Source organism: Lutra lutra, chromosome 8 (genome assembly GCF_902655055.1).
Source record: "Lutra lutra chromosome 8, mLutLut1.2, whole genome shotgun sequence".
Taxonomy (NCBI): Eukaryota; Metazoa; Chordata; class Mammalia; order Carnivora; family Mustelidae; genus Lutra; species Lutra lutra.
Window position 1 is genome coordinate 38,136,530 of NC_062285.1, and position 15,598 is coordinate 38,152,127.

Consider the following 15,598-nt stretch of genomic DNA (forward strand, 5'->3'; position numbering starts at 1 on the left):
GTTAACCCAGGTCAGGACTCCAATGCCCTTTAACCCTAACAAAGATACCCCACAGGAAGGTCAAGCCTCCTTACCTGCTAGGTTGTTCGTAGCGGGATGGGAATCTGCTCCCCAACCCCGGGTACCTACTGTGTTCCTTTGGCCTTGTTTTCCCCAGGCATTGGCACAGGCACCTTCCTGTCACTGGCGATTCTACCATCTGCTTATGAATAAGAGTTATAGGCATAGAGGTAGGTCAGATGCACATCACCCAGCCAGACCTCAACTCCTCCCCATGCTGCGAGAGCCCAGAGAACTGCATCATTCTAGAGATCTGAAGACCACTGCAGAGCATAGCACCCCGCAATCCTAGTCCTGTGCAGAGAGCACAGAAAGGCACCTGGCCGGTAGAGGGTCCCTGATGGGAGTTAGGGAAACCTGTGTTCCGTTTTCAGCACTGTCTAGTTATGGGAACTTGGACAAGTCCCTTCTTTGCTCTGGTCTTCAGTTTCTCCATTTATAAAATGAGAGGGTAGGCCATTGGGCTGTCCTGTTGGCAGAGGGACATGTGCATGGTTTGAGGTTGAATGCCTTTAGGTGGGGCTGGCACTTCCCAGTGAGAAGCGTTTGTCCCCACTTTTACAGCTGAAGGCACCTGAATTTGTGTTCTTGGCTGCTCCGCAATCCTGGCTCTTGGGAAAGGAGTCAACAGCCCCTGGGCTTTTGGGCACCATTATTTAAGAGGCAGAACACTTCACTGGCCGCCAAAGGGAAGAGGTAAATGCAGAACCAGATCAGGCTAGGTTACCTCACCTTTTGGAGGTCAACCTTGACCCCAGATGCAAACACTGAAGCAGTCACTGGGTTTCCCAAGGCCTGTGGTCCTCGTGGCAACAAGAATTCTTTCGTGCTTTTCTCCCACACTTACTAAGAGGCTGGCCTGGCTTCATAGGACCTGCTCAGAAGGACACAGTACCACAGAGGGTCCCCACCTGGTTTAGTGCTCTGCTGTTGCCATCTTGAAATTCTCAATAATTTTGAACTTGGGATCCCATATGTCCATTCTGTACTGGGCCCTACAAATTACTGTGGGTTACATTATACCCATTTGGCAACCTTTTATCATGTGTCTATAAGCCCCTCCCATTAGGGTACTGGTTCCTAAGACAGACTCAGTGATTACCAGAAGAAGAACATTCTGAAGGATTCTTCTTCTCCTTCAAGGTCCAGCTGAGATGGCATTGATGCCCATGAGGTCTCCTCTGACCTCCCCAATGGATGTTCTCCTATTTTCCTACTTTGTCCATATCTTACATAGCACCCATCACTCTCTACAATTGATCACAAACTCCCTGTTGGAATTAGTCATTTCCACAGTACGCCCTCTGTGCTCTGACTTGCCCCCAGTGGATGGATGCTCACTTAATAAGTGTTTGCTGACTGACTGGAGAGCAAACAGAGCTATCTACTCAGTACAGAGTACGGGGCACTGCATACAGTGGGTGCTCAATCAATGTGCTGACTCATGCTCTGAGCAGGCCTGGTGGTTACATCCCATGGCCAGGCCCTCCCCCAAGGCAAGAGTTCCCATGGACAATCACTGTCTCCTTTTCCTACATAGTGAGGCTAGAGCCCACGAGGTCCACAGCGGGACTTCTCAGATACAGCGTCTCCTGGTGCAGAGGTCGAGGCAAATTATCGCCTACCCACCTTTGCTGTTCCAAAGTGCCCGCGGGCGCGATTATATTAAAAACTCCAGACACTTGCAAAGCACTTCAAAGTCTGCAAGCCACTTTCATAAACATTATCCTCAAACTGTCCTATAAGTCGGGACAAACACTTCAATACCAGTGATGTGGTGGTTGTTTTAACATTTTTTTCTTTTACTACTCATTGTTCATTCTCTTTTATTGTTCGCTAAGGCTCATTGAGGAAAAATTTAAAAATACAGAGAAAGCAAAAAGGGAGAGAATACTAGAGAGGACACCGTTCCCATTTAGTCCATAGCTTCTCAGATTAACCTAAAAATCGGATAATGCTAGCACTGTTTTGTGATCATGTGATGCCCGTTTTTCACAGGTGGCTAATCGAGGTCCGGGGTCCCATAGTGAGGGAGGGGCCGTGCTGAAGCCTGACTCCAGGGGTTATCAGAAGCCACTATCCTTATCCTGGAATCCGGCTGCTGCTCCAATTCCAAAGGGGCCAGAGAGACTGATTGCCCCTCTATTTGATGGCCGTAGGAAAGGGATCCCAGCAACAAAGTGATTGCTCTGTTGGGCTGAGGGGAAAAGACACCACAAGTGTCCCGGTGCCCCACCATTCACCAGGGGTGAGGCTGGGCGGGGCCTAGGCTGCAGAACTGGACTTTGTCTTGCAGTAAACAGCCCCAGGGATGACCGGGGTCGGCTCTCGGGCAGGGGGCCCAGAGGAAGCCGGTGCTGGGTGGCAGAATCAAGCCCGTATACCACTGACCCCAGAGAGAAACTGGATATTTGTTTGGTAGCCTTGAACAGCCTGTGCCCTTTGTATTTTTAGAAAGGGAGTGAGGGCACAGCAGTGACCCAGCGGCTGCCTCATTGCCCTGGGGCATTGCCCCGGGCTCTGAAAGGGTCCTTCCAAGATCGGTCCGGGCCAGCGGCTCCGGGCAGGGCTAGCCGGCCTGCCTGTCTTTCCTCCTGCCATCCCTCCCTCCCTCCTTCCTTTCTTCTTCCTCCTTGCCCCAGCACACACTACTGCTGTGTCAGGCACCAGAGGAAAAATTTCCTCAGCGATCTGGCCTTCCAAAGCTAAGCAGAAGCTCACAGAACAACACAGTGTTTAAGAGTTAGAGCTCGGGCCTCAGACAGACCTGGGTTCAAACTTGGGCTCCGCTCTCTCTAGCTGTGTGACTCCATGTGACTTAGTCCCTCTGAGCGCGTGCTTCTCCCATAAGGTTTCTATGAGAAGGGAGAAAATGCTTAGAAAAACTCAGAAGAGTGACGGAACATGGTGAGTTATGAACAGATGCAGCTCTTAGGAGAGAGACCATAAATCTGGAAAACTTCTGGAATTTGGGCTGTTTAATTTGTTCAGCACCCACAGTGGATCTAGTTCTAGAGAATGCCTGAGGGCGGGGTTAGAAGCGGCCTGGACCCACTGGACGTTTTTGCTAAGGGTTTGACAGAGTTTGGTAGAAGTTCTTTCCTTCCATGTCTATAGACCGGCCCGGGAGCTAGGTCATCACAATGAGGGAGGAGGCGGGGATCCTCTCGTTCTCCAAAGGAGGAAGCTGGAGAAACAGGGAGGTGGCACAGCTGGCCCCAGGCCACGGAGAGAAGAAATGTCAGCCAGGCTCCATTCTGCTCCAAGCTCAAAGCCAACCGTTTGCTCAACCTCCACTTCCCTAGCCCCTGGCCCCTGGTGTCCGAGCTGTCGCTGAGAGTGCAGGAGCTGGGAATGGTGAGAATGTGTGATGTTGGCTCCTCCCTTCTACATTCAGATCTTGAGGATGGAAGGGAGAGCAGGTGTGAGAAGTCAGGCAGGGTCTGTTGCACCTGCAGGGCCTGAGCGGCAGAGTGGGGCTTCCCGAGGGCTCAGGCTGCAGGTCTCCCAGAAGGCTGGGAGACCTCTTTGGACTGGCTGAAGCCATCGGGGTGCAGTGACGCAGGGCTGGCAGACCCCTGACGGTGGATCCCACCCTGCTGGGGTCCCTAGGGCTCTGCTCTGGGGACTCCTGTCTTTATGCTGATCCCATCTGCCTCTGGGGCTGTAGGGAGTGTAACAGCATCGCTCCTTGCGAGCGGCTGTTCTCATCTATGCCAGGACCCCGGCACTGCAACCACAGGGACAGCAGACACACACGCGCGCGCGTGCACCCATACGAGTGTACACTAAAGTTGTAGGGAGGACAGAGAGGGGTCAGGAATCGACATGCCCATATAAGGGGCTCCAAAGAAGAGAGATACCCGTGGAGCACAATTCACCATGCTTCTGCCTCTCAAGCCCCATTGAATGAAGACAGGGGTGACAAGAGCATCATTTGTTCATTCGGCACTCGGGGCTAGGTGCCAGGCTCGGGATACAGCTGGGAACAAGACAGATTGAGTCCTCGTTCCCATGACGTTGATCTGCTGGCGTGGGATTGAAAAGGTCTTTTTATCTCCTGGCTTCCCTGCCACCGCCCCCCCCCCCACCCCACACCGCCTTTATACACTTTACTCTCTGCTAAGCCCTGTCATTTTAGGGATTAGGAGAACAGGGATACAGGGAAGACAGGGATCTCTGCTGTGTCCTAGATGCCTGGCACGTGATAGGGGCTGAAAACATGTTTGTTGAACTGAACTGAGTAGGAATCTTGGCAGGCTCTCCCGGCAGGCCTGGGTGGGGTGGGAAAGGCACCACCTTCCCTTTTCCCACCTCGATGTCAGATAGGATCTGCTTCATGAGGTCTCCTCACCTGGACTGTCGCCAGATTGTGGGCACAGCTTTTACTGCTTCTGACTCTAATCGCCTGAAAGCCCAAGGAAATCATCCTCACCTTTGGGAAGCTCATCATCTAGCGGGGACAGGGGCGCCTGGGTGGCTCTGTCGATTCAGTGTCTGCCTTCGGCTCAGGTCATGATCCCGGGGTCCTGGGATCAAGCCCCAAGTCAGGCTCCCTGCTCAGTGGGAAGGCTGCTTCTCCCTTCTACCTCTGCCCCTCTCCCTGTTTGTGCTCTCTCTCTCTCTCTCAAATAAATAAAACCTTTTTAAAAAATGTATAATCTAGTGGGGACCTTAAAAACGCACACACAGGGGCGCCTGGGTGGCTCAGTTGGTTAGGCATCTGCCTTCGGCTCAGACATGGTCTCAGGGTCGTGGGATCAAGTCCCGAATCCAGCTCCCTGCTTGGCAGGGAGTCTGTTTCTCCCTCTGCCCCTCCACCTGCTTGTGTGCTCTCTCTCTGTTTCTCTCTCAAATAAATAAAAATAAAATCTTAAAAAAAAAAAAAAAGAATTCAGTGACAGAATCAGTACCGGAGGATCCAGCACTGAGCTTAGAAGACAGTAAAGACATTTGGCAGCACGGTGTAGACCAGTGGCCATCCGGCCTGAGCTCGAGGGGGGAATCCCTTGAAAATACAGATTGCTGGGTTCTGCCCCTGAGTTTCTGATTCAGTCAGTCTGGACTGGACCTAAGAATTTGCATTTGTCACAAGTTCCCAGGCACTGCTGCTGCTGCTTCCCCAGGGACCACCCTGAAAGAACCACCCGTACAGAAGAGAGAATATCGCTTTAGGATTTTGACCATAGGACCATCCCGTACGTAGTATCTGGTGACTCTGGGCAGGTGACCTCGGGAGCCTCAGTGACTTCGCCTGTAAAACGGGACTGTTCCCACCCACATCGTGGGGGTCGTGTCTGGCCCACAGCATTATCGTTATTATTGTTCACATTTCAGCTCGATTTGTTGGCCCTTGAAAGATGAAGAGGCTTACAGGGAGTGGAGAGGGGCGGGGTAAGCCTGGGGAATGCTGCGGAGAACCCCAAAGTCAAAGTAGGGCCTAGAGCAAATGTCTGGAAGCCCTGGAGCAAGGTGCTAATTCAGGAAGTACTCTCGTCGAGGGTATTGGGAAAGAGCAGAAAAATTTTTTGGAAATTTCTATGTGGCAAAGCCATGATTAACTTTGGACCCTAACTGAGATGACAGCGCTTCCTGAAAGCTACTGACAAGATGACCTCTTACTAAGAAAGAGCAAACAGGTCCCATGGGGTTCCTATCACAACCTCTGTGCCTTCCTGTCCCTCCCCGCACACTCTCTTCCTTTTATATATAGCCCCCTTTTGTTAGAAAGCAACCCTGTCACCTCCTGAACTCGTAGAGGGATCAAAAAGCACTTGGGCTTCCCGGCCCCTGGCAGGTGGAGCTAGCCTGCGGCTCCTTGAGCTATTTCCTGGAGGGCGGGCCCCTGGTGGTCAACAGTGGTACTGCAGAACCAGGGGTGACGGTGGGGAGCTCTGCCCACGTGGCCAGTGTTTGGGCTCTAAAGCCCGGGTTTGCAGCCTGGGCCAAGGGCTGGAGCTTCTCAGCAAGCCCGGGTTTGCAGCCTGGGCCAAGGGCTGGAGCTTCTCAGCAAGCCTGCGCCCAAGGCCTGGAGGAGATTTCTGGGTCAGTTGGGTATTATTATTATTACCGGAATAGCACGCAAAAGACACCCCACCCGAGGTGGTTTAAGAGACTGTTGATTTTTAAGAGTGAGAGCCACTGCTCTTGGCACAGGACGCCCGCGGTCAGAGCGCTTGCCCCAGACCGAGGCCTCAGGGGTCTGGACTTTCGCAGTTTTGGCCTGAATATCAGTGGCAGCTTCCAATCTGAGTCATTCACTCCCTGAGGCCAGATACCAGCCTGGGGGAAAGGGCTATCCCTGGACAGGGGGCTTTTCTTTTAAAGGCAGATTCACTGTCCAAACACTTACTCCTCTGCCCTCCCTGCCCAGAAGTCACTGTGCATGAAATCCCACCCTCAAAAAGCCTTTCTTTTTACCTTTTAGGAAAAAAGGAACCAAACTCTTTCAAATAAAAAATTCGATGTTATCATCCTTTATTGTGCATTGAATGCAGGCAAGTCACGGAGCTAGGCCCTGGGGAGACCCAGGTATACCTAAGATGAAATCCCTACAGTAAAGTAGGTGGCCAGAGGAGCCATCTAGAAAGGTCTAAACAAACCCTAGGCCAGTACAGAGCAGGCCAGCCTTTGTCCAGGGTCTGGGTAGAGCGTGCCCAGGGACAGGTTCTAGAAGGGAGGGGAGGCTTGGGTGGAGAGGGCATGGGAAAGAAAGGCCTTACGTCCCAGAGCTGAGCAGGAGCAGGCCGGGAAGGGTGGGGTGTGTTCAGGGAACAGTGAGTAATCTGGTGTGGCCCAGGGCTGCTGAACATCATTGTGCCTGGCACCAGCAGACCGGCCAAGTGAGCGGTCATAAGTAAGGGTTAGCTCTCTGCCCTCTCCTGGGGCTGGGAGGAAGAGCAGGCCATCAGGCTAGAGAGAGGGGTAGATGGAGGCCAGCGGCCAGGGCCTGCCCCACTGAGTCCCGGCAGAGACCCCAGAGACCCAGTGGAGGTGGGCTTGTCTGAGAATTCCCCTCCCAGACGGATGGGCCTGGGGCAGCTGGAAGGTGAGGCTCCGCTGGGTGAGGACAGAGGTTGCCAAGTGGGCAGAGAGAGGCATTTCAAAGACCTTAGGGGCGGCTGGGAAGAAGAATGATGCCTTCCTTCGAAATTTGGGCGGGAACAGGCCCTGAGTCACAACATATTATTGAAAAATGCCTCTAGGCCCACAGGTGCAAATGTAATCCTGAGTGGGAGAGATTTCTATTTCACTCCTATTTGACTACCAGTTTCAAAGCCCACTCACCCACTTTATCTCACTGATGTTAAAATTGTTGAAAAGACAGCAGCTTTGTGCTAAACAGGGAAGACATTACTCCCATTCCACAGAGGGAGAAGCTTCCCCTTTGTTTTAACCATTGGCCTTGTTAGGGCGAACATTCGTTTTTGTCTTAAATTTATTATTATTTGTTCAATAGTTCAAATATGCAAAATTCAAAAGGTATGGGTGCAAATCTCTCTCTCTGAACCCTACCTCCCCCCCACACCCCGGGCCACCTCTTGCCAGTTTGAACCCAAGCCTTTTGACTTCTGTTGCACTGGGCAAAGGCTCAGGGACACTGTAGGTTCAAGAAAGCTGAAAGGCAAGTCTCACTTGCTAAGGGTGTTCTACCTCCTCTTAGCAAGTATGCATATGTATTCTTAGGGACAAGTTGTCTTCTTTCCTCTTCATACACATCTTTTATCTTTCCAACCTAGACTCCTTGGAGGTAGGGAATATGCCTTCAACTTCTGGGAGCTGGTGGATTAAGGATTCACAGTATAGGGTCTGGCACATAGAAAACGGGGACACAAACTGTGCTGTGTGACCTTGTGCAAGTTACTTTGGCTCTCTGAGCCTCCCGTTTTCAACTACACCAATCATGCCCTTACCAGCTTCCCCGGGTTCTCGTGAGGACTCAGTAAGATGACTCATGTCCCGCATTCAACCTTCTGCCAGGCGCGAGGTAAGCCCTCTGTCAGTGGGAACAACTAGGGTCCCCCGGGGAAATGAGTTTGTGCACAGTTAAGATGGACCCGAGGCACCCTCTCAAACTTAATTCTGACAGAGGATCAGGTATCTTGGGCACCTAATTTGAAGCAAACTGGCGTAGTCGGCCACCCCAAGCCAAATGTTTACACAGATCGTTCTTCCTGGGCCGGCATTTGCTCTTTCCCAAACCAGCCCTCTGGCTCATTCCTGTCTGCTTTTCAGGAGAGGCCTGGCCTTTCTGGACAGTCAGTCCTTTTGAGACCAACAGAAGGGCCAACGGGCCTCTGGGCCTCTTTTGTCTGTAGCGTTGAGTATGAGCGGATACACAAGGAGATGAGACACGCATACGGCTTTTCTCAGGGCTGACACTAATGACTCACTGGCTGGTCACCAGTGCCCTTGAGCTGCCTGGGGCAAAGTGACTCATTGGCTGCCTCTGGGCCTTGCTCCACAGCTGCCTGACCTCTGCCTCTCTCTCGGAGGGGAACGTCCTCAACCCCTGAGACTCTCAGACTGGGGGTTTCCCCACTCCTACATCACTCTGGGTTCAGAGGGACCCAAGAAATTGCGTATTCTAACCCTCCTCATCTCACAGATGGAAAAAAGCCACCCCAGGGTGGCGACTGGCTTGCTCATACCTCCAGCTTGTAGTAGCACCAGGATTTGAACCCTAGGCCAGGGTGCCCTCTGTGATACTCTCCTGGCTGCCACAAGGCCCTACCTCCCAGCCCGCTCCTTCCCTGCCTGCCTCAGGCTCCAGGTCCCAAACATTCCATGGCTTTGTGGTGGGACAGTTACTTACCCCTTTGAAATCTTGTTTCTGTGAAAGGACAGAATGATCTCTTGGAGCCTGACCATAATGTCAATGAACAATGTAAAAGTTTGTTTACTTTTCTGTTAAAACAGGCCTTCCTTTCCTATCCAACTCAAGTTTTGTAGAGAAGCAAAAAGATAGGTCAACAAGGATGAAGGGACCCATAACTGTCGGGCAGAACAACGGAGCGGTCGGTGACTTCCAGGGCTGGAATCCACACCAGCCTCAGGAGCTGGACCTGGCAAGACAAGCAGGATAGTCCGAGTGCAAACAAGAGAGGAGGACAAGGAAGAGAGAGGAAGTGATTGTGCTGGGGCAGGCCCAGGAAGTGGGCAAACTGGGAAAATTATGGAGTGGATCTGGGCTGTCCCCAAGCCCCCCTGCTCCATCCCACCTGGGTCAGCAGATCCATGTCCTCTTGGTGCCCAGACCCCCCCATGGTGCTCCAGCTTGGGACTCTGGATCTAACCCCATCTGTCCCCACACCCACCTCTGTTCCAACTTCCTACCAACCCCCATCCTCCTGGCGGTCAGGTGTCCTTGGCCGGCCTGATTTTGATGGGTTGCCTTTCCCACAGGTATCTGCATTTTAAGCAGGGACTTTGTAATCTCTGGTTCAGTCTGCTGCTGTCCTCGGGTTGAGTGGGGTGGGCTGGAATAAGACAGAAGATACTGAGAGGGTCACTGAAAGTCACTGAGAATTTTCAGACTGAAGGAAAACACGAGAAGAGCTTGGAGTTCTCTTTTCTTTGGGAAGAAACAAAGATGGAATGAGTTCTGTCTCCCTATAGCCTCCCCAGCTGCAAAGATGGGATTTTCCTCTTCAGTCACAGATGCGGAAACTGAGGCCCAAAGTGCCAAGCCTCGAGGCAGAACTGGGCCCCAAGGCCGGGAGCCCTAACCCCCAGGCCCTCGCCCTGCTCTGAGGAGCCAGAGGAAAGGGGCCAGGAGCTCGGTGGAGGGCATGCGGGGCTCGGGGCAGCCCGGCCTTGCAGGTTGCAGCAGGGGGCCAGGGGCCGCTCGGGAAGGGGGCTAGGGCTAAGGCCAGAGGACGGAGGAGGCAAGAGCCAGGGATTCCCAAGTCCCAAGAAATATAAATGACTCACGCTGGGTGGCTCTGCAGGCCGGCCCAGCCCACATTCCCGGGTCTTTGTTCCCAGCCAGCCTGGGCCCGGCCTTAAAGGGCCAGCTCCTCCGGCAGCGGCCAGGCCGCCCTGCACCACCCCCACTCTCATCTTTAACCCTGACCCTTCGCGGGGTTGCTCCTGGACTCCGGGCTGTGGGAAAAAAGGGTGGCGTCCCGCAGGACTCGGGGGTTCATCCAGTTGAATCCTCAAACTGTAAGGGAGGGCCGTCAGGTCATTTCATCCATTCCTCTGCCTCTGCACCTGAACCAGCCAAGAAGTTTTTGGTTTTTTTTTGTTTTTTTTTTTTTAAGATTTTATTTATTTATTTGACAGAGAGAGATCACAAGTAGGCAGAGAGGCAGGCAGAGAGAGAGAGGGAAGCAGACTCCCTGCTGAGCAGAGAGCCCGATGCGGGGCTCAATCCCAGGACCCTGAGATCATGACCTGAGCCGAAGGCAGCGGCTTAACCCACTGAGCCACCCAGGCGCCCCCAGCCAAGAAGTTTTAAGAAAAACCTTGTCCTGCTTTTTAAAGATGTTACCTTGAGGGGACCCTTTTCAAAGCAACTTTTCCAGAGTCTCAAAGCAACTCCCCTCTCACACCATCCCTCAGGCTGCAACTTGGGCTAGAGGTCCCTCTGGGGGGCGGGGGTGGGGAGTGGGAGGAGGGACACTCTGTGCTCCCCCCACCCCACCCCACCCCACCCCATCCCACCCGGGCGCTCCCCCCACCCCACCCCATCCCACCCGGGCCCTGTCAGTATTGGTCTTTCCTTGAGCTCTCATTTGACACACGTGTTTGGTGGCTTTGGGGTTCGCCCATCCAGACTTGTGAATCCGGCTCCCCGTTCTGGGCCTCCGAGGGCTCCGGGCTCGGGGCTCCGGGCGGGTCCCGCGCTGCCTGCGGATTCCTCAGGGGAGAAACACCGTCCCGGCGCTGGCGTGGCCGGGGTGCCTCCAGGAACTTCTTTGGACCTCGTACGCCACCATGTGGACACTCTGGGGATCGGGAGCCGTCTGGGGCTTCCAGGGGGCACCCTGCAGACGTGCCCACCGCCACCCGACCAGACACTGGAAAAGCATCCTTAGGTAGAAAGTAGCCCGGAATTAGCACACATCAAAATAAAAGCAGGCCCTAGGTTAGAGGGGGAGAGATAGGCCTGCACCCTCCTCTGCTCGCTGTGACTCATACATCCTCTGTGAAATGGCTTTCTTAGAGCCATTTAACCACAGAAGCCTCGCAGCTCTGTGAAAACTTAGAGATAAGCAGTGTTTTTTGTTAAAGCTTGGGGAGATCTTTGTGTCCCCAAGTAAACCACTCTTTCTTTTTTTTTTTAAAGATTTTATTTATTTATTTGACAGAGAGAGATCATAAGTAGGCAGAGAGGCAGGCAGAGAGAGAGAGGAGGAAGCAGGCTCCTTGCCAAGCAGAGAGCCCGATGTGGGGCTCGATCCCAGGACCCTGAGATCATGACCTGAGCCGAAAGCAGAGGCTTAACCCACTGAGCCACCCGAGTGCCCCAGTAAACCACTCTTTTTATCCCCCAACCCCTCACTCTCTTTTTGGGCAAAGCTCAGAACACAACACTAGAGCGTGTTGGGTTTAAGCTTTTGTCCACTGTGTTCATAGGCAATTTTATAAGAAGGCGGTCTTCTTTGAGGCTTTCACAGTAATTTCGAAGTTTCTCAGATCTCGAACTGTGAGCCGTTTGCGGAGGGAGCAGAAAGTGCAAAGCTTGTGGCTACCAGGCACCCTGGAGTGTAGGATAAGGAGAGGAGGAGTAGACATGGCCCACAGGAGAATCCATGAGCTGGGAAGGCCCACTCGCAGTCGTTCCCCAGTCAGAAGCACTTTGAACAGTGGAGAGGTCTGGGGACTGCTCCACAGACTCTGTCACTTAATTAGTGTCTTTTGTACCCTGAACAGACCTGTACCAAATGGGCCAGAGCCACAGGCTGTAGCTTTAAGGCCTGGTCTTGGCATCCCTGGTCCTAACCAACCAGGCCAGCTGGCTCCAGACAAGTCCAGCATCCAGAAGGAGCTTCCAGAACCCTCTGAGACCTGCCCCATCCACCCAACTACCCATCCATCCACCCCTCCACACACACCCACACACTCAATAGATCACCTCTGTGGTCATCTGCGGGGTCAGTTTCCCTACCTCCAGTCTGTGACATCTTCCTAACCCCTCCTTTCCTTTCCTCTCTCATTTGCTCTGGCTCAGTTCCTTGTCACCAGGACCCCAAATCAGACCATAATCTTTCAATGGGTCTCCCTGCTTCCAGGCCCTCCCAGGCCAATTCACCGCGGGTACCGCTCCTAAATTAACCTTCCTAAAACAAATCCAAGTTCTCTTGAGTGACCACAGATTGCCTGCAGCCACCCGTCTGAATTTCTGGGCCCAACCCTGAGGCCCTGTCCGTATGTTCTGTCTTGTTACTCCATCTTCCAGAGTGGGTGACATCTTGGGAACATGAGCTTTGTTTGATTTTTCAAAGTCAAATCAAGGGTAAATTATGTGTCAATAAATCCTAGCAAAAATTTTTTAAAAAAATTAAAAGAGGCTCCTTTCACTAGTACTGCATGTCCATACACGCATCCAGACATGCATTCTGACGAGCACAGCTGTGGCCTCAGTGCCCTTGGCCACAGAGTTGAGTGGGACCCAAGTACAGCTCATGACCCATGTGCTAACCCATGCACCCTCCCTTGGGGCCACAGCATTTTGTGAGCAGAGGTGCTTTTCCCATTCCATGTGAGCCTCAGAGCTCCTCCTATCGTTTTCGAGATGCCTTCCTCTCAGAGGGAAAGAGAGGGGCCCGAGTGCCCGGCTCGGACAGAATAGACAATGAAATGAGGGTGCGACGTCTCAGAAGCAGCTGAGAACTCCCCACCGCCCCTCACCCTTCCTCAGATAGAAGTGGGGAGACCCTTGGGAACCATAAATGACAACGTACCATCATTTCAACATTCAAAGGTCCTTAAGGGCTTTCTAGTCCAACTCCTCACTCTTTCAGGCCGTAGAACTGAGCAGGGTGTTACTTGTCCTCAGTTTCCCACCCAGTTAAGAGAAAGCTTGAGAACCTCTCTCCTCCTTCCAGTCTCTCAGCGGCTTCCCTGCGGGAGAGTCCCGGGTCAGCCTGCGCTTTCTCTGTTACAGCCTGGGAACCTCAACCCCCGGAGGAGCCAGCCCATCAACCTGAACCACTATGCCACCAAGAAGAGCGTGGCAGAGAGCATGCTGGACGTGGCCCTCTTCATGTCCAACGCCACGCGGCTGAAAGCGGTGCTGGAGCAGGGACCGGCCTCCCACTACTACACTGCCCTTGTCACCCTCATCAGCGTCTCTCTGCTCCTGCAGGTGGTCATCGGAATCCTCCTCGTGGTCATTGGTGAGGATCCCAGGCCTGGAGGGGGCTTTGGGGCCCCCTGGTGGGAAGAAAATCCCCGACTGCCTCCCTGAGCCACCCCCTACTCTGGCATGCCAACATCTCAACCATTGGCTAAGCTGGTGGTAGGCCTCCGCAGCTACAAACGCCCAGCTAACAACTCCTACACAGTGAGAGCAGGTCCTTGTCCTGCCTCCTGGTCTCCCACTTAGTGGTCCCTCCACGATACCTGCCAAATGACTCTCTTCACTTACTTGTGGCAGAGGTCCTTATGGCCCTTAGTGTGAGCGTGCGTCCCACTCGGAAGACCCGGTGGAAGTTTCCAAATCCCAGGGAGGGGGAAGGAGGCACAGCCTGATGCCTACCACCTCCCTTGCTTTCTGCTACATGGATCTCCACAGTGCCAGACTTTCTCTGGCCTCTAGTGGATGCTGCGGGGGAGGTTTCAGGCTGTGAACCCACACTGACCCTTAGCTCCCCACTTGGTCCACAGCACGGCTGAACCTCAATGAGGTAGGAAAGCAGGGCCAGCTTAACCAGCTCAACAACACGGCCACCAGCCTGGTCGCCATCACGATCGTCATCAATGTCTTCATTACAGCCTTCGGGGTACACAAGACAGGCTCCCTGACTGCCAGGACCTCAAGGAATCCTCTCTGAACATAGCCTTGGGACCCAGGTGAGGGAGGAGGGGAGACCCCCCCGGGTCCAAGGGCTCCAAGTGACCCTTCTCCTGGTTCTGGGGGTTTGGGGTAAGAGCGAGATCCTTGCAAGCAACTGGGAAAAGATAGATCTGAGGCAAGGAAGGGGTCTGAGAGAAGCACTGGGATTGGGGCCCAGAAAGGCCCCTCCTGCTGCTAACAGGGGACTCTTCCTCAGTGGTCAAGCTGGGGTTTTTCTAGAGCCTGGGATGGGTGGGAGGCAGTGTGGTTAGTGCTTGGCTCTGCCCCTCTGGTAAGAGGAAAGATGCCGTATAGGATCCCTCTCTGGCACTGCCCAGCAGCCCCTGTTGCTCAAACTGGGGTCCATTGACCAGCAGCAACACCAGCTGGAAGGTTGCAGGACACATGGGATCTCCAGCCCCACTTCAGATCTTCTGAATGGGCGCCTGTGTTGGGAAAAGTTTGCTAGGGGAATTGTGTGCACAGTAAAGTCCGAGGACCGCTGGTCTGGCCTGCCCTCTTCACCGTCTCATCTCTGCTTCCCCCTACAGGTCCTAGGTCTGGAACAGCTTCCGCCTCTCTCCTACCTGCTCTGCTAGGCTGAGGGGCCCTTTCCACAGCCCCTGGGAGAGCTTGAGAAGGGCAATGGAGATGCCCTTGCTCCCCACCCAGAGCATCTGAATGAAGATGTGCTATTTCACTGGTCTGAGTGAATCCCTTCTTGGGCTGGAGTCCTGAGCTCAGAATGGGGTACTGCCGACCTTGCTTTCTGGTAGTATCTCCTGCACCTGAGGCGTGTCTACCTAAGGCCAAGCTCCCCGGCTTCAGGACTTCTAACTCCACCTCATTCCTTTTCTCCATCCTATCCATTCCCTCTGCTCCAGGCCCAGTTCTCCCCTTTTGTAAAACGGAATAATCTCTATCTATAAAGTTTTCTGCAAATGCACTCTGAGTCAATCTTTATGCTTCCGGGTTGGTCTCTGGATGCCCTCTCCTGCTGTGTTCTGGAAAGAGCTTGACTCCCTCTCCTCTGGGTCCTGCTCTGAGTCAGCTTTTCTGGCCCCACATAGCTTGGGCTAATTACCATCTGCTACATCAATGGCAGATTACTTAGTTCTGGATTGATCCATGTTTATGCACAATCCTTTTTGAAAACCTGTTATAGCTTTCAAATTAGCACCTTCCCTTAGGCATGTGCTTAAGGCATACAAACTCATTTTGATCTTTGCCATAGCCAAATAGAACGAGGAAGGTAAATTTGTACCTGTAAAGACCCAACCAAGCATCCCTACCTCACACAGGAATGATTTTTAGAATGTCTGCTACTTTACCACCGCTCGCCGAGCCACCCTGGCCTGCATCTAGCCTTCGTCCCCCAGGGCGTCCATCCAGGGGGACGTCTCCCAGGGTAGCCCTTCTCTACTGAAACCACCAATCTCCCACTAACCTGCTGAGCAGAAAACGCCCAGTCCGCTCTCAGACGGTGAACTCAGGCAGCTCCCCACAGGGCAAGACCAAACTGATGGTGAACAG

At 53.3% G+C, this 15,598-nt stretch overlaps 1 protein-coding gene across 3 annotated transcripts in view; it reads left to right on the forward strand.

Annotated features, from left to right (window-relative positions):
- The window catches only part of NINJ2 (ninjurin 2), a 78,504-nt gene extending 63,493 nt beyond the window's left edge, over window positions 1–15,011 (forward strand). For 2 of the 3 annotated variants that reach the window (XM_047742287.1, XM_047742284.1), the window contains exons 2-4: window positions 13,175–13,406; window positions 13,897–14,082; window positions 14,617–15,011. In XM_047742287.1, the coding sequence (XP_047598243.1) occupies window positions 13,175–13,406; window positions 13,897–14,063 (399 nt within the window). In that variant the 3' untranslated portion in view covers window positions 14,064–14,082; window positions 14,617–15,011. Of the gene's footprint in view, window positions 1–13,171; window positions 13,407–13,896; window positions 14,083–14,616 lie in introns of all 3 variants that reach the window. The other variant, XM_047742286.1, reaches the window with a different exon arrangement.
- The last annotated feature ends 587 nt before the right edge of the window (window positions 15,012–15,598 follow it).